This window comes from Arabidopsis thaliana, chromosome 5 (genome assembly GCF_000001735.4).
Source record: "Arabidopsis thaliana chromosome 5, partial sequence".
Lineage (NCBI taxonomy): Eukaryota > Viridiplantae > Streptophyta > Magnoliopsida > Brassicales > Brassicaceae > Arabidopsis > Arabidopsis thaliana.
In genome coordinates, this window is record NC_003076.8 from 23052151 (window position 1) to 23074843 (window position 22693).

At 34.2% G+C, this 22693-nt stretch overlaps 6 protein-coding genes, 1 long non-coding RNA gene and 1 other non-coding gene across 10 annotated transcripts; 4 read left to right on the forward strand and 4 right to left on the reverse strand.

Moving 5' to 3' along the window:
* The first annotated feature begins 2315 nt into the window (after window positions 1–2315).
* Window positions 2316–2527, forward strand: AT5G08685. Its single transcript, NR_143097.1, has one exon. It is a non-coding gene; the product is annotated as an other RNA (long non-coding RNA).
* Window positions 2528–2620: 93 nt separating this feature from the next.
* On the reverse strand, window positions 2621–2694 carry AT5G56975. Its single transcript has one exon. It is a non-coding gene; the product is annotated as a tRNA-Val (tRNA).
* Window positions 2695–3929: 1235 nt separating this feature from the next.
* On the reverse strand, window positions 3930–5592 carry AT5G56980 (cotton fiber protein). Its single transcript, NM_125080.2, has one exon. It carries the CDS (start codon window positions 5561–5563, stop codon window positions 4424–4426), a length of 1140 nt encoding a protein of 379 aa, NP_568845.1. The 5' UTR covers window positions 5564–5592; the 3' UTR covers window positions 3930–4423.
* Window positions 4326–4754, forward strand: AT5G56985 (uncharacterized protein; the record flags this gene model as incomplete). The annotated part of the gene is made up of 1 exon (NM_001345227.1): window positions 4326–4754. The coding sequence occupies one exon, from the start codon at window positions 4326–4328 to the stop codon at window positions 4752–4754; it is 429 nt and encodes a 142-aa protein (NP_001330463.1).
* Window positions 5593–8682: 3090 nt separating the features above from the next.
* On the reverse strand, window positions 8683–10250 carry AT5G56990 (proteinase inhibitor I25, cystatin, motif protein). Of its 2 annotated transcripts, NM_125081.3 has the most exons (5): window positions 9988–10250; window positions 9689–9836; window positions 9413–9608; window positions 9120–9173; window positions 8683–9032 (listed from the first exon to the last, which is right to left on the reverse strand). In NM_125081.3, exons 2-5 carry the CDS (start codon window positions 9731–9733, stop codon window positions 8920–8922), a joined length of 408 nt encoding a protein of 135 aa, NP_200509.2. In that variant the 5' UTR covers window positions 9734–9836; window positions 9988–10250; the 3' UTR covers window positions 8683–8919. The 2 variants fall into 2 exon arrangements, with proteins under 2 accessions (NP_200509.2, NP_001331827.1); NM_001345228.1 differs by having other exon boundaries at window positions 8722–9032; window positions 9413–9836; window positions 9988–10228.
* Window positions 10251–11425: 1175 nt separating this feature from the next.
* Window positions 11426–13200, reverse strand: AT5G57000 (DEAD-box ATP-dependent RNA helicase). Of its 2 annotated transcripts, NM_125082.2 has the most exons (4): window positions 13026–13200; window positions 12454–12589; window positions 12297–12328; window positions 11426–12087 (listed from the first exon to the last, which is right to left on the reverse strand). In NM_125082.2, the coding sequence occupies exons 1-4, from the start codon at window positions 13051–13053 to the stop codon at window positions 11720–11722; spliced, it is 564 nt and encodes a 187-aa protein (NP_200510.1). In that variant the 5' UTR covers window positions 13054–13200; the 3' UTR covers window positions 11426–11719. The 2 variants fall into 2 exon arrangements, with proteins under 2 accessions (NP_200510.1, NP_001318816.1); NM_001345229.1 differs by having other exon boundaries at window positions 11565–12087; window positions 12297–12589; window positions 13026–13183.
* Window positions 13201–15677: 2477 nt separating this feature from the next.
* AT5G57010 (calmodulin-binding family protein) lies at window positions 15678–18281 on the forward strand. Its single transcript, NM_125083.3, has 8 exons — window positions 15678–15963; window positions 16048–16541; window positions 16621–16723; window positions 16807–16872; window positions 16959–17047; window positions 17143–17230; window positions 17306–17638; window positions 17730–18281. The coding sequence occupies exons 2-8, from the start codon at window positions 16057–16059 to the stop codon at window positions 18051–18053; spliced, it is 1488 nt and encodes a 495-aa protein (NP_200511.1). The 5' UTR covers window positions 15678–15963; window positions 16048–16056; the 3' UTR covers window positions 18054–18281.
* A 596-nt stretch (window positions 18282–18877) lies between these two features.
* On the forward strand, window positions 18878–22693 carry ckl12 (casein kinase I-like 12). Its single transcript, NM_148142.3, has 13 exons — window positions 18878–19433; window positions 19525–19565; window positions 19863–19932; window positions 20041–20189; window positions 20265–20360; window positions 20442–20512; window positions 20597–20658; window positions 20746–20809; window positions 20895–20979; window positions 21061–21187; window positions 21267–21416; window positions 21502–21599; window positions 22209–22693. The coding sequence occupies exons 1-13, from the start codon at window positions 19358–19360 to the stop codon at window positions 22425–22427; spliced, it is 1308 nt and encodes a 435-aa protein (NP_680447.1). The 5' UTR covers window positions 18878–19357; the 3' UTR covers window positions 22428–22693.

Sequence of the window (22693 nt, forward strand, 5' to 3'; positions counted from 1 at the left end):
ATTTAGATTAGAGTTTAAGTGGGAGTGGAACTAAGCAACTGTATGATATGGCTTACGTCACATATTATTGAATGTATGATATATATATACCAGTGTATAGATAGGATCAAAAACATTATAAGATTTTTAAATAAACCCAACTAAAGATGTTTAAACTTTCTACTTAGCTTATTTACCAAATTACGTGCCAAATACCAAAGTATAGAAACAAGTCATTCCGACAACCACGTTTTCAAAATTAAGTACAACAGCAGATGGTCACAGCCGACCAAGTTGACGACAATACATACAAAAGCAAGTATTGAAACACGTAACAAAATGTTATACGTATCTCAGAAAATAAAGGTATACGCATATACATTTTTAGTTTTAGATAGAGAAACGTAACTACTAAACGGAGAGTTAAAAATTCAAAGTGATGTAGAAGTATGCATGGTAGCGATCTAAAAATTCACAACATTTTATATTTTATTATTTTAGTAACTGATATTTCATTAATATAGACATAATATCATCAAGATACAAAACTGAAGATATATGGTTCATGCTAGAGGGAGCATGTGATCTACATATTGGTGAAAGCCATTAATTGATTTGAATTTCTTATATGGTGAGAGTAAAATTAAAATCTATATATTACTAGTTTACTAGTTTCAAGAAACAAGAAGAAACTGAGTTGTGAAGTAACATACTTAAAATGTGATGTGGATGTGGTAATTTAGTCCATACGATTATAATAATTTGGTTTGGTAATAAAAGGAAAAAGGAAAGTGAAAGTGGGGACTAAGGAGATTCATGCAAATCTTCGTAGGGATTCTAAGTATAGTGGACCACTTCTTCGTTGTACATAGTTTTCATTGAAATGGTTTATAGCAAAATATCCATTTAAAAGTCGAAATATCTATTAACGTACTAATATTATTATATAATATTCAGATATCTATATTTATTTTAAAATGATAAACGTTTGTTCGAACATATTCTTATGTTGTATACGCTAATTTGGATGTGATTTGATAAAACTGAAGATACATAATTATTGTTCGAACAATTAGTGTGGTTGATGAAATGGTTGGTAGAAAACTAATTGGAAAAGTAGCGATGGTTTAAGATTTACTCTCTACTAACTCTAAATCGTCAATATCTCAAGCAAAATGTTGCTACTGTTTCGGATCGCTTGATCTCTGATTTCAAAGCCCTGAAAATTATGGTTAACTTGGCTAAACAATTGTTTCTGAATCATTACATACAACTCTTTATTAACAAAAAAAACAAACAAATATCGGACTAAAACCATTGACTCTAACGATAGTTCTCACGGAAAAGTATTGCATATCTCAGTCAACGAATAAAGAATACTTAACGATCATATATATAACATGGGGTGTCTAAATCTGAAATGTTTCGCGTACATCCACGAAGAAAATACATACATGACACATTACACATACAACAAATGACATATATGTCTTTGTATACGGATACAATCAAACAGTCATGGACATGATAAAGACGAGACACGTAAGACATGCTTTATACGATAGTGAAATCTGTCGGAAGAGAATGTGACATTAATTAGACATTGGCAGGATCCTACAACAAGATCAACTCGATCTTCGACCAAATCAAAGTGTCTTAGAGATAAAACAGGTAAGATTTTGAAGAAAATGGTTATAAAGGAATCTTAAATGTGGGTCCAAGATCTTGGAAATTTCCTCACAGCTCTTTTCTATGAAACAAAGATTAATCACTTGGATTCTCTGCCATTATTCATATCTTTCGATCTCTCTTTTTTGTTTTCTAATCTTTTGACGGACGTGATTGATTTGGTACGATAAACTTTCTCACACTCTTATCGTAAAAAACAATAAAATGTCTAATCTTGAAATTTGAAAAAATTATAAATTTAACTTTGATAAGTTCAATCGGTTAATTATTTTTTCTTTGGGTTTTATCGTCATTTGAGAGACATATGCCATCAATCAAAACATATGCTTTAGAAACTGTAAAATAAAATTCAAATCAAAAGCTAAGTTTCTAAGATATGAAAAGAATGAAAAGTAAGCGTAATGGCTAAGTTTATTTTTATCAGTTATGCTTGAACTTTAAATTCGGGTCATTTTTGTTCTTTAATTTGGTTTGTTTTGTCAAACAAGAATAGATGCTTTGATACAGTGACGTATTATCTTTTTAGAGTTCTCTAAAGTCAAGTGGGAGAGTGTACGTAATCCGGCCTATGAATGTCCGATCGAATATTATCTTCTCAGCTTTCCAATGTGTAGCCCCACAAAATCTAACAAACATCGAGAACCGGGAATATGACGTAACCGGACATCCCGAGTCCCGACATTTTCGTACCGGTTTTTGGTTTTATTCCTGGTACAGTTTGTATTGTCCCCAAGCGATCCTTTCCTGTCCTCTTTCATATAAAAACAACCGTATTTAGGGTTGAAAGGCTTAAAAAGTGTACGTAAGTTAAATGGGCTATGGCCTAGATTTCTGTAACTCTCTATGTTGTGATTGGGCCTTCTACTATTAGCCCGTTACTTTGATATCAGTATCTAGAAAGTTATGATTATGCCGTTCGAAAAATAAAGAAAGGAATTATATTAAGTAGATATGTCTGAGCCCGGGTTCGAACCGGGGACCTCTAGTGTGTGAGACTAGCGTGATAACCGACTACACCACCCAGACTTTGATACTTAGTTTAACAAGAGAAGTATATTGATTCGGTCATTTAACAAATTGTTTTCATTTTCTCATCCAAGTTGAAACTTGAAAAAAGAATCGAGGAAAATAACAATGGATAAACCTTAAATGATGGTAGTAGCAACAACAACGGAAGAAGACATTAATCTTTTTTTTTTAAAGTAATTTGTAAGTTTTATTCTTTTTTGAAAGCATCATGAAGAAAATACTTGAGTGTTGGTTAGAGAGGAAACATATTTTTAAAATAGTAAGAAAGGAAATCGAAGTTGAATTGAAAGTTTGACATTGTTTTGTTAAACAGAAAAAAAACGTAACCTAAAGAGATAGGGATGAATGTGATGATTATGACGAGGATTAATTTAATCAGGAGATGACCGAAAAAGTCTTTTTCGAGCCACGAATAAAACATAAAAAATTTCAGGTCTGAATTTCGTGGCCAAGAATGGTTTGATGGATTTGATTCGGATCACTAAAATTCTAAAGTCTATATTACAACGCCTTATCTTACAAGTTTGGATTCGTTGAAATAATTCCAAGTCTATCACATAGTCTATGAAAATATAATAACGTATTACAAAAATGAAACTAGATGCATGATTAACAAAATTTCTTGAAAAAAAAATTCACTACTAAAACAAGTACTTCGACACGTAACTTATATTAAAACAAATAGAACTGATTGATGACATTGTTTTTATTGCGGTGTTTCCATAACGTTAAAAAACTTAAAAATGTGATTTCAAGTCGTGACTAGACCATATCAAATGTTTTGTTTTTGGTTTTAATTTTCTACTTAAACGTTGCTTGTTGTAATACTGAGTTATAAAAAATTGAAGTTTTGAATCAGTATCTGATCTTATCGGCTTTCAATTATCCATTCAGTGAACATTACGTTCGGTAATGGAATATACATATGTATTAAATGAATCATTTAATGTTCTTAAACTTAACCTTATACTTTAATGTTTATAAAAGTATAAACATGACAAGAGTGTTAATGATATTTTGCTTTTGCTTATAGAAAAAGCAAAGTAATTATAGCTCCCCTAAACATCATTTATAAAGCTTAAAATAATTTCTTGTTAAATAAATAGTTTCATTTTATTTGTATTGCTAAATACTAATTGTTGACATTTTGCAATCACATGTACATGCATAAATTGAATTATAATATTGGTCAGTCGTCCACTTATAATATTTTCATTAACAGTTTCACGTATAATCTAAAAGTATATATGATACAAAATAGGAAGTATATCTGTATATGTACAAAAATATTCAAATAGAACTCTTAATATAATCTGTATCATGGCACGAACAATTTTGCCTAGAAAATTTTAAATAAATAGAATAAACCAACCTGAAAATAGGGCAGAAAATAGGAAACGTGTACCAAACATCTCGAAAAAATTGCCAAGTGAATGAATGATCATTAGAATTAAGACGCAAAACAACGTCCTAGATCCAATTTTAACGCCACACATACTTCGCTAAGCAACTACGTTTTTTTCTTTCTTGTCTCTTTATGAACTAAACAATAACAAATTCACATTAACTAATTAATAAATTACTTAAATATCCTCAAACATACAGGGATATTATCGGTAATTCAGATAATGTCCACTCCTGTCTCCTACGTGAAAAACGGCGGCAAACAAAACCGCGAGCCAGACATCGGCGAGGAATACAATAATCACCGGCGACGGAGACGGCTTCAATGGGCCTTAAGCATCTCCTTGTACCTCAGAATCGAATCGAGTCTCTGTAATTTCAGCTGCTGTTTGAATTTGTTGATGAAATCTGAAGCTTTCGCGTCGACGCCATCTTCGCCGTCGCCGAAAGACGTCGATCTTTCGACTCTCGTTGTATCTGGTCTTCTCCGTTCGAGGGATTCCACCGTCTCCGGCGCTTCCGCATGGCTTCCTGCGAAACCAAAACCTGATTTCTCGCTAGCCGATTTTGTCATCTTCGTTAAAGCTTTCTTCTTCTTCTTCACCGGTTTTTTCGATTCCGATTTGCTTCGTACATGCTTGTGCTCCTCGTGAAGAACCGGATCCGGATTTTGTTTTTGATCCAAATCCGGGTCGGATCTGTAGAAGGAGGATAGCTTAATGGATTTGACCCGTTCTAAGATAGACGGAGCTCGAGTTAAACCGGGCGGGTTAATTTGACTGTTCACTCCGGTTCCGGTTGGTTGATCTTCTTCCGGGATTCTGAATTTTGAGATATCAATCGGGTCAACCCGACCCATCCGGGTCGGAATACTTTCGAATCGGGTCGGTTCTGTGTGATGAGCATAATCATTCTCCTCCGGGTTATACTGCTGGAATTTGAAGTATGACATGTTGATGGATTTGACCCGATCCAGAAGAGAAGGAGCTCGTTGTAACGGTGCCGGAGCCGGATCCGGGTGTAAATCTAGGTGGGAGTGGGAGTGGGAGTGAGGATCCGACCCGGTTACGTCGTGTGGGAACTTGAAATAAGACATGTTGATAGATTTGACCCGATCCAAAAGAGAAGGAGCACGTTGTAACGGAGCCGGATTTGGATCCGGGTAAACATGAAGATCCGACCCGATTATGTCGTGGTGAGCTGTCATCGAGAAAAGCTCAGTTTCTGGATGAGGAAATTTGTAGAGATGAAAATTGATGGACTTGACTCGGTCGATAATCGATGGAGCTCTAGCTAACGGAGCCGGAGCATGACCTGACCCGAATCCATCGTGATGCTGGTAATGTTTTCTTGAACCTGACCCGAGTCGAGAGGTTACGACGATTGTACCGATCATAAGATTAAGAAGGAGGAAAAGAGTCGTCGGAGTGAAAAAGCTCGCGACCGTCGTTAGTAACTCCATTTTTGGGTTGTGTTTTATGTTGGTTTTGTCGGAAGGAGAAATGAGCAAAAGGAGTATATTTATATTTGGATTTTGTTTTTTGTTTTTTTTGAGGTTTGCGTTTATTTATTTATTTTACTTCTTTTGTAAACTTTTTGACTGTTATTTATTTGGTCATTTGAAAATGGTTTTTTGTTTTGATTATGGAAACGTCGAAAGTATAGAGTTAATGTGTTCACATGAGACGCACGTGAATTTCTCTTTTCTTCTATTCATATTTCGTCCATATTATTAAATTTAAGGAAGTGATATTTTTTAGTATTATTCTGTGTGGAGTATAAGTTTTCAAGAACAGCTAATTATTAATCAGACTAATTTTATTATAGGTAACAAACCAGTTACAATTGTATTGATGATGACTCCGTGAAATAAAACACTACACGTTAATGCAAACTTTCCATTATACATAAAAATACGTACACAGTTGGAAAAAAATAAAACACTACACGTTAATGCAAACTTTCCATTATACATAAAAATACGTACACAGTTAGATTTTTCTTTGGCATTCGGGACGTGTGGACCAAGTCATCTCATCTTTTCAGAAATTTCATTATTGGTTGATATCAATTGAATACGACCGAAATTCAAGATCCGAACAAGACTAATTACCTTAAGTTTTGGTCTTGGCACAAATAAATTCTAGATTTTATGGGCATAAAATCACTTCTATACGCATAAAATGAATTGTATACAGTTAATATAAAAGCATCTTTGAATGCGGTAGATTAGTAATAAGAAGCTACGGTATAAATGTAATGGATAAGAGCTGGACACAAGTGAAATAGAGATGCTCTGTCTTTGACTGGAGAAAGTTATGTGTAGGGCTCATCGTACTGTTAAATCATATAAAGTTCCAAAATTATTGTCTCGTGAGACACCCGACCCATCTTAACATAGTGTGTTTAGACCACTCATTTCAACACGTTTTTCTCTGTAAAGCTTACAAATTGTAAGTACTAACTCTATTATTTACACATGTTTTACGTGTATAATTCTTCTGGCTTGACTTTAGGGTTCTCTGGGCTGGTCTCAAATTAAATGATTCTTGAGCTAAGCTACTTCTACTTGTAATTTGTACTATAGTATGTAAATGGTTGTCCTTTTATGTTGGTTGAGTTGAGACAATATAATATATACTGATTTTTATATATTCAATAACGCAATGCAATTTGAAAAGAAAAAAAATCTCACCCGGTGATGGTAAACCACGTATGTAGTGACTAAAGTCTAAACATATAATTATAAAAACCGGTTGGCATGTTAATATACAAAATTATTGAGTAACTATTTCGACTAGGGTAGTGTTTAAATATTGATGAAATTATCTTAGATATTTTGAACATTAGAAATATGGATTTATCGTTGATGCTTTTTTATGTAGAAAGTGTAGGATATGAATGTGAAGAGGTAACTTAAGTTAAAATACAATGACTAAAATTAAAAATACAATGACTAAAAACTGACTTCTAAATTTGATTTTTCTACTTTGAAATTAAAATATTACAGAAGAGAACATTTACTCAAAATGTGGAGTCGACGACATCGCGTGGGGGTGCTACCTGCTACACCGACCTTTTACGGTTGACTTTGATTTCTTAAACACATAGTTTGAAAATATTACTATAAAAATTGGTCCACTCGTAGCTACACGTCTCTCATTTTATTATTATTATTATTATTATTAAAAGTTATTGCATTTGCATACTTGCATGTAACTGGCTAGTGGCTACACCTACACCCACGTGGGTCGCCATAGCAGCATTTACTATAACGACGGATAACGAACAAAATATATGGACTTTATATGATTCATTCAGAAATTTTCATTTCATAGACTGTGACTTTTTCTTTTATGCATTATGACCTTATGAGGATGCATGGTCCAGCTTGAGTTATCTCTTGTGCGAGAATGGGTTATATATGTAATATGTAGAGCTGGATTTATAACTTTTTCGGTTCAGTCGGAGTTCTATATAGAATTTGAGAAGAGTGTTTTTGAATTAGGCGAAAAGTCATTTCGTTTTTAGGTGAATTGATTCGATTTGTGTCAATTGAGGTCGGTTCGAATGCATGTATCATTGGATTTTATTTTTCCATTGATAGTGACTTAGCTACTACTAGCTAGTCTACTAGAATCATCGGTTGCATAAAATTAGTTTAATATGTACATCATGATATCATCTAATAAAATAAAAAAATGAAATCATCTAATATGTACTATCCTTACGCATTTGCTAAATTTATTTCTAAAATGATATATTATATGGTTTAGAGTCCGTACGTGGATTGTATATGAACCATGAACATCAATTTGTAGGTAAGGTACTACGTAGTCTCGATTGGACTGACTAGTGACTACTTCGTCCCATGCTATAACAATATTTCTATTATTTTTTTATGACCTTTTTAAATTGACATTTGTCGTATTTTGTTACACAATTTTTTTTTAATGTTCACATAACCCCAATAAAAATGAGTTAAAACTTATCACATATATTTTCAAATATCTTATTGAAAAGTCATACGTAAACTTACTTACTTACAAGTGAACATATGAAAAAGGAAACAAAAAAACTTGATTAAAAGTGAACTTATAAGACGTAAGTCCACAACAAGGCCAGACATACACGATACGAACGGCCCATGGCCTCATCGCAAATCATTCATATGTACATTAGGTAGTAGACTAATTGTAGCATCTCATATTTTAGATTACAAAATTAAACATTGTTAGAAGTTGATATTTACATGTTAGAATATTGGAAGTTAAAGTTTTATACTCTTATATAACAAATGCTTTTAATTAGGAAGACAATTGGCAGTATCGACTAATCAACACACAAATTTCCTCAAAACAATGAATTTGTGTATACTCAAGTTTTTTTTAACAAACAAAAAAAATAGCTAGTCGGTTGCAAGTGTTGCTTGAACAGAAAGTTTCTCGTTGGAGACAATATGTACTTTTTGTTAAGAGTCGAATTCATGGCGTCGCATAGAATATTTTTTGTTGTTACATCAAGTCAAATTTGGATAACATGGGGACTGCGATTTTAAGGATATGAAATATGATGATTAGATTTTTAAATAAGGATTCCGCTATAAGTAAGAACATAAGTTGGAACAAAGCTCTTTAACTAGGTTTCCTCATGATATATATAAGTTTAAGTCGTTTGATAAAAAAAAAAAAATATATATAAGTTTAAGCCCCACAACTTACCAAGTTACTAGAGCTCTAACTAGGATTAGAAAGAGAGAAATAAGAAACTTAGACAATACAACCGGACACATTTGAGTTTTTGTTTTCACGGTGAGGATTATGGTGACGACACGGGCTCAACTTCTGCAGGAATCCGAGTGAAGAAAACTTCGGGTATAGACATGTAACCCGATCCTGGACCAGTCACAGTGAAAAGTATGGTGGGTAACTCTGCAAGCACCAAATAATACAGTTAAGAAAAGAGAACCTCAAAAAAAGTCACCATGGAAAAACCAAGAGAAGAGTAAAAAGATCCACCTGGGTCATCATCATACAATGGAGGAGGGGGATCCACTTGAACTGCAGCAATCTCTGTATCATAACCACATACACACTAATTTACATCACATATATGCCAACGAAACCATACATGTATTCTAAGAGAAAATATCCAATAAGTTGTTAACCATCAAACTACGAACCTAAACCTCATCCAAAAGAAACCTCAAGTTTTCAGAAGAACATAAAACATGAAGCACACTAAAATTCCCAATAAACTGCAACTGTCTATGGATGGTTGATTAATTGAAAAAGAGGTTTCATGAAGATACCTTCATCAGTTGGTCTGAGCCTGAAGATATAAATCTGACAGAACGTTGGTCCACAGAGACGAACTTTAGCTTGATAAAGTCTAGGCTCGGGATCGGATGAGGCCAAATCCCGAGCCAAAAACGTTACCCAATAAAGTATACCAGCACACCACCTGTAACTTGCCGACACGTGATCGACCAACTCAATCCGACTTCCCTGGATACAAAACTTTGTGAGCAAGTAAGAACAAACAAAGGAACAAAAACATTCATTCATTATATCAAGACGACACTGACCGTATCAAACATTGTGTTGTGTAATAGCACGGAGAGCCACGCCATGGATCATTTCATCATTGGTACTGCACACATCAAGACGGAATGGATCCATGATAGGCCTAGTCTCGAACCGAAAATCCAATTTATCCCAATCAATCACGAAACCCTAAACCACACAACAACAATAAGTGAGCTAAAATTAGCATATCGTGCTGGTTTCAAAAACCAAAATTTTTTTTTATCAATGAGTAGATCCAGGTTTCAATCGAGGTCATAATTAAAACCTAATTCCTGTGGGGAGAATTGAAGATATGTACCTCGCTCTTATGGTACTGGTAGTATAAGATGTACTGTCGTACGTATTCATCGTCGTAAGGGTCGTATCTCCGGAGTTCTCGGAATGTGTAGCCGTAACTTGATTCGCTGGAGAATTTCTCCAACCTCGGCTTCTTCCGAATGTGAAAATCCCCCGTCGACAACGAACCGGCCATGGTCGGAACCCTAAATTCTGCTTCTCAGCGAGAACAAGAGACAAAGTGAGCCAAGAAGTTTTTTTTTTCTTTCAGGAAAAGGAATGCTGCCTTAACACGTGTCAGAGTGGCGTATCATATACTGGGCCTTTCATGGGCCTGCTTATATTTGTAAACCCATTGTGTACTCTTGTTGATGTGCGTTCGTCTTATCTTATCCCAATTGAGTTCTAGTTCTTTGTGTCTTTCCTAATTTCCCTACTATTCCAATTAATTCTTTATGACTTTTCAAATAATACCCTAAGTTCTGAGCTAAAGCATCTCACGATGAACTTCTTTAACTAAATCATCAATATATTGTGGGTTGTTCGTAACAATTTTTCTTCGATAATTGATATCATCATTATATTAAGGCATCGTACAAACAATTTTCATTGCTAAGTTGTTTGTTTTTGTATAAAGCAACAAATTCCCAACTATTGTTTTTCACCTTTTCGTTGTAGAGAAGAAAACTTTTTGAAAAAAACCTCAAGTTTTAGCTGATCCATTTTAAAACCTTCAACTTAATTTTTAATAGAAAACCCCATCAACTTAGAAAGTCTAATGAAAAACCTTTTTCAGCTCATTTGTACCTCTCTTTTTTTTTCATTGTTCATTTACTTTTTCATATTTTATTTTTCTGATAGTTTGCCATTCAAATTATTCTTGATCATTAATCCAAGATTTTTTTGCTTTTGTTTTCCTCTTTTTATGCTTTGTTATGACAAAAAAAACATAATTAATAAAATACAAAGTTTATGAACATTAATGAAAATAAATTCACACTTGCTACAAATCCACATATTTTATTTTATTTTTGCTTATGTAGTATGAAATATAGTAAGAATTGTTTTATGAACAATGATGTAATTAAATTACACTTTGTCTTGCTTGCTTGTGTAAGATGCACATGTTCACAAACAAATTCATCTGTAACGTCAACATACATCTAGAGGTATATGTTGGGCTATCGCTTTGGTGAGGAGAGTATCAGCTCTTTTGAAGATACACTTGCTTCAAGAGAATCAGTTCATAAACTCTCTTTGGTCGCTAATTTGTTTATTTTATTAATATTAGGAGTTATTTTACTATTTTTTAAAAGATTAAAAAATTCATATAAAATTCATACAAAATTAAGCTTAAACTTTCATTTTGTTGATTATTATTAGGTTAGAGTTAGATTATATTAAACTCCACTAATCCAATAACACTATAAAAAGCATAAACCGTAATTTGTACTTATTTTCTCACGACCAGGTCCATTGGCCCATTCTAAAGAAAAATGGGTTCATAATCTACAAGGCCTACCTGATTATAGGCCATCTAAAAGATTCATATCCAATAAGGCCCACCCGATTCTGAAATATGAAAATGTGTGAGATTTAGTAATAGTACCCAATACCCATAGAATCCATAAAATAAGCTTACGAATTTAACAACTTTGTACCTAATAATAATCAACAAACTGATTGAAGCTTAAAAGCAAGTCTATCATGACAATTAACAAACAAGTTTTATGATCATCAATCATAAGAATAAATTAATCCTTTTTATCATCACTCCAAGGAGAACATATCTTTTCCAACCCCTTTCCAATAGAGCATGCGAATCCAGCTCTCTCCTTTTCCGGTGAGAGAGACCGAGAACGCGAAGGTGAACCAGAACCGTCTTTCTCCTTCTTCTTGGAATGGATGGTGTCGATGACGGCTTCGATTTCTTCCTTGGCTCTCTCCAAAACATTAGGAGCCTTCACTTCATCCACCGGTGTGTTCTCACTGATATCATCACTCCTTCCATGAGTTTCTTTGTGATGATGATGAAGATGGCGAGGAGGTTTTTCCTTCAGGAATAAAGATTTGAGGTCTTCCCTCGCCTTTTTCAACATATTCGGTTTTTTCTTTCCATCTTCTGTCAATGTAAACCATGTGAAACGAAGTGAGTCTTGAACAAGAAACAAGAATGAACACAAAACATCACATTTGTATCCATGTTCAAATCATAAAATAGACAAACTCTGTAGTTATGTTACTACCAAACCCTGTAAGTCTCGAGACTAACAATCGATCCGAGAAAAAAAATTAAACGATTTGATGCAATGATGGGAGAAAAACTGGTACCTGGTTTATCTGATTTGAATTCCATTTTATCCCTGAAAGCGAATTTATAACACATTAGCAAACTCCAATGTTTGAACTCTCCTTATTCATAACATTAGAGACAGAGAAGATTCAAGACTAGTTACAAAAGTGTATCAGAAGAAAGAAACAAACAAACTTTGAACTCTTGCGTTGATGAATAGCTCCGATAACAGCATCAAGCTCTTCTTTAGCTCGTTCGAACATGTTTGGTGCTTTGACCTTACTCTCATCAATATCACCCTGAATCTTTTTGTCCGAACGATCTTCATCACCTAAACAAACAAACAAAAGCCAAAAATCTTATAACATGAGACACACAACAAATCCACAGTGTTGTTCAACATTACAATATAACACATCCCAAAAAACACTAATTTCCTAGAACATAACCATAAATCATCGTTGATTAAGCTCAATAAATCACCAGTAAAACCCCCAAAAAAAAATATCTGCAATGAACTCAATGATAATATACAAATTGCCTTCTAAGAATCTCAATGATTAGATTCATACATTCACCATAAACCAATCAATCGCAGAAGAGAAAACAATAATTTGATTGATCCTTAAATAACTTCAGTAAAACTAATAAATCATCATTAAACCCCAGAAGAAGAAAAATATCATCTCAAAATCAGAATAAACACAAAATCAATTTAAGAACGAGAAAAAAATCAAATCGAGGATGAGAGAATTCGATGGAATTACCAGAAACTGTGTTGACAGCAGTCGTCATCTTCGTCTTGCTTTAGACGAGAATGAGCAAATTCGATGGAATTTAGGGATTTTGTAGGGGTTTTATTGTGAGAGTCTGAATTTGGGAAAAATCCGTTGAGAGGTAAAAATTATAATTGCATGATTCCCACAAGGCAACACTGGAATTGGTCCTAATTTGAAACATCGCCAGACTGTTTTAGCTTAATATTGGGTCCCACTTTTATATGTTTTATGCTAATTAAGTCATTAAATCCTTCTCTTTTCTTTGTTTAGACCGCCACGTTAACTATTTTATAATGGGCCCTTACAAATATTATGGCCCATGGGTCTTACGTTATAATGGTCATCTTTGTTTTTTTTTTGGTTCAGTCTAACTTTAACATGCGGAGAACACTATTGGATAGATTTTTACTCAAGAGTCGACTTTTATGAAATCGATCCATTCATATTTTGAGTTGCCATTTCTTTCTTATATGAATAAAATATATTTTTAATAACTATGGAAAAATAACGAAAATAAAAATCATTATAGAATAGTATTTTTTTTATACAAAACTACATAAATGATATGGATACACGTCTAGCAAAATAGCCCGTTATTTATTTACACTCTTCCTTTAAAGTTGCAAGTCATATCGTGTCTCTGACTTATCGGTGCAATTTTAGACAATACAGTTTCAAACTTTGACCTCTTGGTCTTAGGTCAAGCCAATACAAAAGAGAAGAATGATCATTTTATAAAATTTAATTACTCATAATATGAAATCGACATTGAGAAATGTGGCCAGCTCGTCGACATAAATAGAAGAATATAAATGAACATATATATCAGAGTAACTCATAATATGAAATCGATATCCAAAATGTGGCTGTAATATTTTAGACTTAACGACAACGCATTATGTAGTTATTTTCACCTATGCGAGAACTTTAACATCACAACGACACGAAAAAAGTAAACAAAAATATTCAAGTCGAAATACTCGTGGTACGGTCTTATTTGTTGACCAAAGTTATTAGTTTTAAAATTTTAATCCATTATCTGGGAGGGGATGGATGTTTTACTTGGTAAAAGGGTATGCATAAATTTATATCCAAAACCCTTTTCTTACGGCTCAAGTAGAGTCTTCTAAAAAAAAGAAGAAGAACTAGAGTCTTCTCAATGCCCACGAAGAAATCAAATTGTATATGTGTAGTTCTCTAACTATAACGTACATACAGTATTGTTATTTTAGCTATTCAAAATATATTGGTAATTAAAAAATTATTTGATTGTTTTTCTTGAATATAACAATCACTAATTAATTATTCTCGAATCAAAAACGTTCAAACTAACATATTCTTTTTAGTTTTAATAGTATTGATTAGTATTAATATGTACAAATTTGTGAAACGTTTTTAGTCCATTTGTGACGACTGCGGTATTAGCATTCCGATTATATATTTTGGGTTAAAGATAAACTTTAACGATCATATGACAACTAGTTAACAAAAAATGTTGATTTTGTATAAGTGTAATCTTGGTAGTAATATATTAACACAAACGTGTCATTTTGTGTCGTGTAAAAGGAGAACAAGTGAGACAAATAGACCAACAGCTTTGAACTAACACGTACGCTGCACAATTTAGTAGAAAACAAGAAGAAGAAACTCTTTTGAGAAAACCCAAAAGTAAAAAGACTTGACCACAATTGGTTGACTCCGCATTTACACAATTACACCTCAACACCCCGAACCGGTTTTGGTGCTCTTTAATATGATGTCTTAATCACATACATATATGGTTGCTTTCTTTGACCATCATAAATCATGCTAGTAATATTTATGTTTTTAATTGAATTTAAAAATATGTATGGACCACTGAATATCAATTTAATCAAACCTTTTCAGCTTTTCTTAATCATATTGGCTTTGCACTATCATAATCGTGAGGATATTATTTAAATTTTAGTGACCCGCACTCACCAAACTCGAATGTTATATATCTGATTTGATGTGAAACCCTCTAACCAAGCCGAGATTTATTTTACAAGTTTTTGTTTACTAGTAACAATGTTATATACTTTGGACATAAAATGATATATATATATATATATATATATATATACTCATTAACTTATTGTATAGGACATGAAATCAATATACTTTGGTATTACCGTCACATATTTAGCTGTATTCTTAACATATGATTGTGTTGTTCTTGTAAATTTGATAGGTTTCTTGATTCAATAAGAAAAGCGCACAACCCAAGAGAATTTGATTATACTAGTACTCGTTATCGAAGATAGATATAGAATGAATCCGTTGACCGAATAATAAAAACCTAAATAATCATCGGGATTAAAAATATGAAATGCATATAAGCTAGTAATAAAAAACGACGACGTATGCAATGATGTCCCCACACGCTCCGGACGTAACGCCGTGCGTAGATCAACAACACGGTCACACACATATGTACAGTGAGATTGTATATATGTGTATGCAACTCCTAATAGTGTTATCAAAACTTAAATAAGTAATGAGTACCGATAATATAATTCCTACGACGACGTATTCAAAGTTGCCCCACACGCTAGTATGTATTGGAAAAATTAACAAATAAATCTAAACATTGAAATATGAAAATCAAGAGCTCGTGTGGTTTGATTTTTTATGGTTTTAAATCCGAGGAAAACGTAAAACCTTTGAATCAACAAGACTCGAAGAAAAATCTTCACTGCGTATCTTAAGGTCCAATCCCAATTTTGTTCTCACGGAAAAAAAAATCTAAAAAACATTCATAAATATATTCTCATTAATATATATATAGAGACGACAGATGAGCAAAGAAGAGACATAACCATAACCATAATTCTTCTTATTGTCTTTAATAAGTGTTTCTGTTTTCCTAAAACATTCGACGAAACTTCTTCAGATCGTAATCAGTGTAAGTACCTTCCTCAATCTTTGGATTTAAAACCATTTTTCTTTCTTCATCCCATGTCTGAATCTTTTCTTTTTAATTTTAAAGGTAGCTTTAATGGCTTTATCTTTTGGTTACTTACAAAGAGACAACAGTTTCAAGAAAGATTCACAAGAGTGCGAAACACCAAGAATTCGCAAAACCCCAGTAAACATGTATCTTGAGAAGACTTTATCGTTCAAAGATTTGGTCGATCAGAGGAACAATTACAGAGATGGAAATTGCGGGGTGAAAACGAGAAAAGGTATAAACTTGAAGGGTCCTAAACCAGATAACATGATTCTTGATCGGAGTCTCTCGTTCACGAGTCTAGTCCAAGTGGAAAACAGAGGAGGAGAAGAAGAAGACGAAAGAGGCTCGTCTCCGAAACGAAGGAACAGGGGTAACTTAACGGCGTTAAGTTTACCAGCACCGACGCCATTTTGGTCTCCGAGACCGTCCACGGAGCTAGACGCTGCCGCCGTTACGTTACAAAAGGTTTACAAGAGTTATCGAACGCGTAGAAATCTTGCTGACTGTGCAGTTGTTGTTGAAGAATTATGGTACGTTTGAATTTCAGTTTTATACATTTTAACCCAATGTTGATATGAAAATTATACTTAAGTGGTGTGTTTGGTTTAGGTGGAAAGAATTGGAATTGGCAAAGTTAGAACCGAACAAAACCAATGATAAACCAGAGTCTGCTGTATCAAGGTGGGCAAGAGCTGGAACAAAAGCAGCAAAGGTAATAATTAATTATTCACTAGTCATACATTATCATCATTAATTCTTACTTTGGTTAATAAAATAGTTTGATATGCTTGATAGGTGGGGAAAGGATTGTTGAAAGATGATAAAGCACAAAAATTAGCATTGCGACATTGGTTAGAAGCCGTAAGTTTAGGCTTTTATTTATTTTACTTTAATGTATACATATTCCTTTGATTTATAGTAATGATTTTAAAAAATTATTATTACAGATTGATCCACGACATAGGTACGGGCATAACTTACACTTATACTATGATGTCTGGTCAGAAAGTGAGAGTACTCAGCCATTTTTCTTCTGGTAAATTTTACACAAACTTAGTCAAATTTTGATTTCGAATGTTCCTTAGTAAATGGAGCTGATTTTGATAGCAAACCTTCTGAATGATACTAAAGGTTAGACATTGGAGATGGCAAGGAAGTAAATCTCAACAAATGTTCAAGAACTCTTCTTCAGCGTCAATGCATCACTTACCTTGGTCCGGTATGTACACATGGTCTTCGGTTATTTCCGGTTGGTAAAAGAAAACCGATTTTAGTTCTGGTTTTTGACTAACAGAAAGAGAGACAAGCTTACGAAGTGGTCGTGGAAGATGGGAAGTTAGTCAGCAGACAAACCAAGAGCCTTGTGGAGACTACTGAAGGAACCAAATGGATCTTTGTGTTGAGCACGACAAGAAAACTGTACATTGGTCAGAAACAGAAAGGTCGGTTTCAACACTCGAGCTTTCTCTCCGGCGCCGCGATTACCGCCGCCGGTAGAATTGTTTCACACGATGGAGTTGTAAAAGCTGTGTGGCCGTACAGTGGTCATTATCTTCCGACGGAAGAGAATTTCAGAGAATTTATCTGTTTCTTAAGAGAAAACCACGTGAATCTCACTAATGTCAAGGTGATTAAGCTAATTAAATCTCTAATCCCGCATTTTATTATTTATTTCTTTGCTATATTTTAATAAACTTTCGTAATTAATTGTGTTGTAGATGAATGCGATTGACGACGATGATCATCTGGTCAATAATGATGGAAGCACTAAGCCGTCGATGATGGTGGCGAAATCGGACGGTTCAGATGAACAGAAACGATTTTCATGCAAGTGGAGTACAGGAAACGGTCCAAGGATCGGGTGTGTGCGGGACTACCCAATGGATCTGCAGACGCGGGCGCTTGAACAAGTCAACCTTTCTCCTCGTGTAGTCAACGGAACAATGGGATTATTTGGCCCAATACCATCGCCAAGACCCAGCCCAAAGATTCGTGTCTCTCCTAGACTATCTTGCATGGGTCTTCCAAGCCCAAGGCACTAATTTTACCAATTTTCCTAATCTGATCAATTAAATTATTTCAAAATTTTTGAATATTCCTTTTTTTTTTCACTCCCCTAATAGTATTGGGCGATTCTTTATTTAGAGTATAACTTGTACTCATTTTTATTTAAAATAATTTAATTTTACATGTATTTTTATGTTTTTGAGGTTTGTAACCTTTTATTTACTTTGTACCTTCGATATCATTATTTTCTTCAATCAATTATAATAAAATCCACTTAAAATAATGAATGACTATTTCATAATAGAAAACAGTTATTTATTTCGACTGTCCAAAGTTACAAATATTTAATTTTCCTCCTCGTACAATTTATGATTAAGAATTTAGACTAGTAAAGTCAAAATACCGAGACAAAACTAAAAGAATGAAGTCACGTGGGGATTACGTTTGAGTATATTTGACTCATAATGATGGATGGAAGTCACGTGCCAAACGATCTTTACCGCTCACCAACGGCACGCGTAGCTCTCACGCTTGGTGACGCATTTCTTACTCGTAGCCAATCCCAATTTTCTCACATTTTTTTAACTTTTAAAAATAATTTAAAACTCTACGCGTGTTATAAGTCCAAATTCCAAAATACCGAACTAAACCGGAAAATTAAAAAATCGTTATGATACGTAATTAATATGAGTTGATGAAATTTAAGTATGGTGATAATAAGTGATTGATATTGGGTTTAAGTTTAACATAACGTATTAGTTTGAAAATTTGAAACGATTTATAGTTATTTATTTAACCGGATTTCGGTTTAATAAAACCGGGATATGTGGAACCGTGTAAGCTGAGGAATAATAGTTACCTGTAAGGAAAGAGAAAAAAGGAAAGAGGAGAGAAGAAAGAAAAGGAAAAGACCCAAACTTTGAGAAACACCTTCATTCTCTTCCTTCCTTCATCAAAGCTTAACCTTTTTTAATTTTTATCCTCGTTTTTTCAATTCGCGTGAAGAGACAGAGAGAGAGAAAGATAAAGCTAGAAGAGAATCGACATTACGAATCTTTTGTTCCAGATCGTGAGAGAGGAGGAGTTGGAAGAATGAAGATGACTATTGGGTCTTTGTTCCAACCCTAATTTTGCAGATTAATTTCGTTTTTGTTGATTTCTGTTTTGGGTTTGCGTTGCTGATTCCGGTGGATTAAAGGGTTCTTTTTGGAGAGCACAAATTTGTTGGGTTTTTTTTTGGGGAAAGAGAATTAAAATTTTCTCCTTTAGAGTCGGCGTTTGGGTTGAGAGAGATTATTATAGTTTTTAGGGTTTTGGATTTCTGAATTGGTGATTATCGATGGAGCCTCGTGTGGGAAACAAATATCGTCTCGGCCGGAAAATTGGAAGCGGTTCATTTGGAGAGATCTATCTTGGTTCGTCTTTTCTTCAATTGATTTTGTTTTGAAATTGTAAGTTAGAGTATTCTACATTCCTAACTTTGTCCTTGGAATGTTGTTTGTTTAGGTACTCATATTCAAACGAATGAAGAAGTTGCAATCAAGCTTGTGAGTTTCTTCCTGCAAACTTTGTTTTTGTGTTATGTGAAGGTTTTTATTGCAGATAGAGACAATGTAGTTTGTTTACTATATAAAGAGATGGATGATGGATTAACTTCTGAAGTTAGATTTTGACATTGGTTAGAGCTTAAAAACATTTATTGAGTTACTTGAATTAGATCAACATTGATGATAATTTGGTACAAAAGTCCAATCTTCACTTGTCCATCAAAGCTTCTTTCATATTTATGGTGCTACAAGGCCTTTGGTGCAATACTGAGAGTAATTTTTCTATCTTATTGGCAGGAAAATGTGAAGACGAAACATCCTCAGCTGCTCTATGAATCCAAGTTATACAGAATTCTACAGGGAGGAAGTAAATATTCATTTCTGATAAACATTCTTTTTGTCCTTTGTTTTTTTCTTTCTATTAGCTCTTTCATAACCATGTTCTTAATCTCTTATGATTCTTTAATAATGGCAGCTGGTGTTCCAAATATCAAGTGGTTTGGTGTTGAAGGTGACTACAATACTCTGGTGATGGATTTACTTGGGCCTAGTCTTGAAGACTTGTTCAATTTCTGTAGCAGGAAACTTTCCTTGAAGTCTGTCCTCATGCTCGCAGATCAAATGGTAGATCTCTTCTTCTGTTTATATGTGACTCCTTTTCCTTAGATTAGTCTACTGATCAAATCTGTTTATGTTCAGATCAACCGTGTTGAGTATTTCCATTCGAAATCTTTCCTTCACCGAGATCTTAAGCCAGACAATTTTCTTATGGGTTTAGGAAGGCGCGCAAACCAGGTTTCCTTCACCTATATTTTCGATTTTGTTCTCATTTAGCTTTCGAGTGATCTCAAAAATGACACTTTTTTATTTATAAAGGTACACATCATCGACTTTGGTCTTGCAAAGAAATACCGGGATAATACTACCCACCAGCACATTCCCTACAGGTGAGACAACAGATTTGTAACCAGTCCGTGTTTCTTCTTCCAGCGTACAATACTAAATTCTTCCATCATGACCTTTTTTGGCAGAGAAAATAAGAATCTGACTGGAACTGCAAGATATGCTAGTATGAACACTCACTTGGGAATTGGTAAGCTTGACAGAAGATTTTCGTTTTTAATACTCTGAAGACTATGCATATGTTAATCTGTTTTCTCTGTCCGTTTTGAACATCTAGAGCAAAGCCGAAGGGATGACCTAGAATCTCTTGGTTACATTCTCATGTATTTCCTTAAAGGAAGGTGAGTATTATTACCTGCATGACTTGTGGTTTCACTTCGTTCTTCTCATACTTTATTAAAATATGTCTCATGGTTTCTTTTTTAGTCTTCCATGGCAAGGACTTAAAGCTGGAACCAAGAAACAAAAGTATGAGAGAATCAGTGAAAAGAAAGTCTCTACATCAATTGAGGTAAAGTCTCAATCACAAAGTTTGATTCTTTATTTCAAACTTCTACATTTTTTTGCTTACAAATTGCTCATTTTCCTCCAGTCCTTGTGCCGTGGTTACCCATCCGAATTCGCATCGTACTTCCACTACTGCCGATCGCTTCGGTTTGATGATAAACCAGATTACGGTTACCTCAAAAGAATATTCCGGGACCTCTTTATCCGCGAAGGTTTTGAAGCTTTTCTTCTATCCCTCCCACATATTTTCTTTCCCAAATCTGCGCTTTCTAACACTAGACTGTTTTGCAGGGTTTCAATTCGATTATGTCTTTGACTGGACCATATTGAAATATCAACAGTCACAGCTAACCGCTCCTCCATCCCGTGGCCTAGTAAGTCCTGCGGTTGGAACCAGTGCGGGTTTGCCTCCCGGACTAACCAGCATCGATAGATACGGAGGTGAATTTGTTTAAAATGATGAGCTCTTGAACTTATCAAATGTTTAAAACTTTGAAAGTTGAAAGTTTTGTTTGTTTGTTTGAAGGCGAGGAAGAAGGAGGAAGACCACCAATGGATTCGTCACGAAGGAGAATGTCAGGAGCTCTTGAAAACTCTGGCAACTTGTCATCTAGAGGCCCAATGGTATGACAATATTGCTCTGTTTCCTTGTTCTCTATCTCTCTCTACACGAACAAACACTGCTTTAGCAAATCTAAAACTCTATATCTCTAGATTTAAAGTGTAAAACCAAATCTTTTTTGTTTGAAACTTTTTCGTTAGCATATGGTAGCAATCACGTTTTGAATGTGAATCTGAAGTTAGTAATCTTCCCCGAGAAATAAAAACACCCAAAAAACCGAAATCGTATTAAATTTGCAGAGAAAACAACTTAAAACTTTCAGTTTTTATTTCGAATTTTATTATTTATTTGGAAAAAGTAACATTTTAGGAACTTGAGAATGGGAAATCTCAATTCAAAAAAGGGTTCTTATATTATGTCGTATATTCAAGCTTCATATAATAGGATTAAACTAAACTAGTTTCCAGTTTCCACTTTCTTACAAGGTAAGTCTCAACTTTCAAATAAAACAAATGGATTTAAAGCAAAATAAGTACATATTTGAATTCAGTATTTGGAATTGGAACATCGTTGACATGTATTTTTAAATGGCTCTGAATTTTGCGTGTATAAGTGAATGGATCTGTTGCGTGTATAAGTAACAAACAATTTGATGTGTTTTGATGTAACAGATGCCAAGCTCGTCACTGTTTGCACAATCAGCAGGATCATCGAGGAGAGTAACGTCAGAGGAGCTACAGAGATGCCGAACCGGCGCCGGTTTAAGAAACTCTCCGGTAGTTACAACGCCGGAAGGGAAGAGATCTTCTTCCACCAGAAAACATTACGATTCTGCTATCAAAGGCATTGAGACTCTCCAAGTCTCCGACGAAAGGTTTCACCACCACTGATACATCATCCATCCATCGCTTAGCAAAGTTGTCGTATTTGTTCAGAGCTTTTTATTTGCTTTCGACTCTATATTGGAGAAACGAGAAAATTTGCTGATTTTTTTTTGTTTGCTTTGGTTTTTTCTAATTTTTATTCATCTGGTTCTTTTACTGCGGAGGGAAATTAAATTCAGTGTTTGGAATTGGAACATCGTATATATAGTTTTTTAGTAATACTGAAAATGTCTTCTTCAGTAGAAATTGTTCATGTTATTTTCGTTCACTGC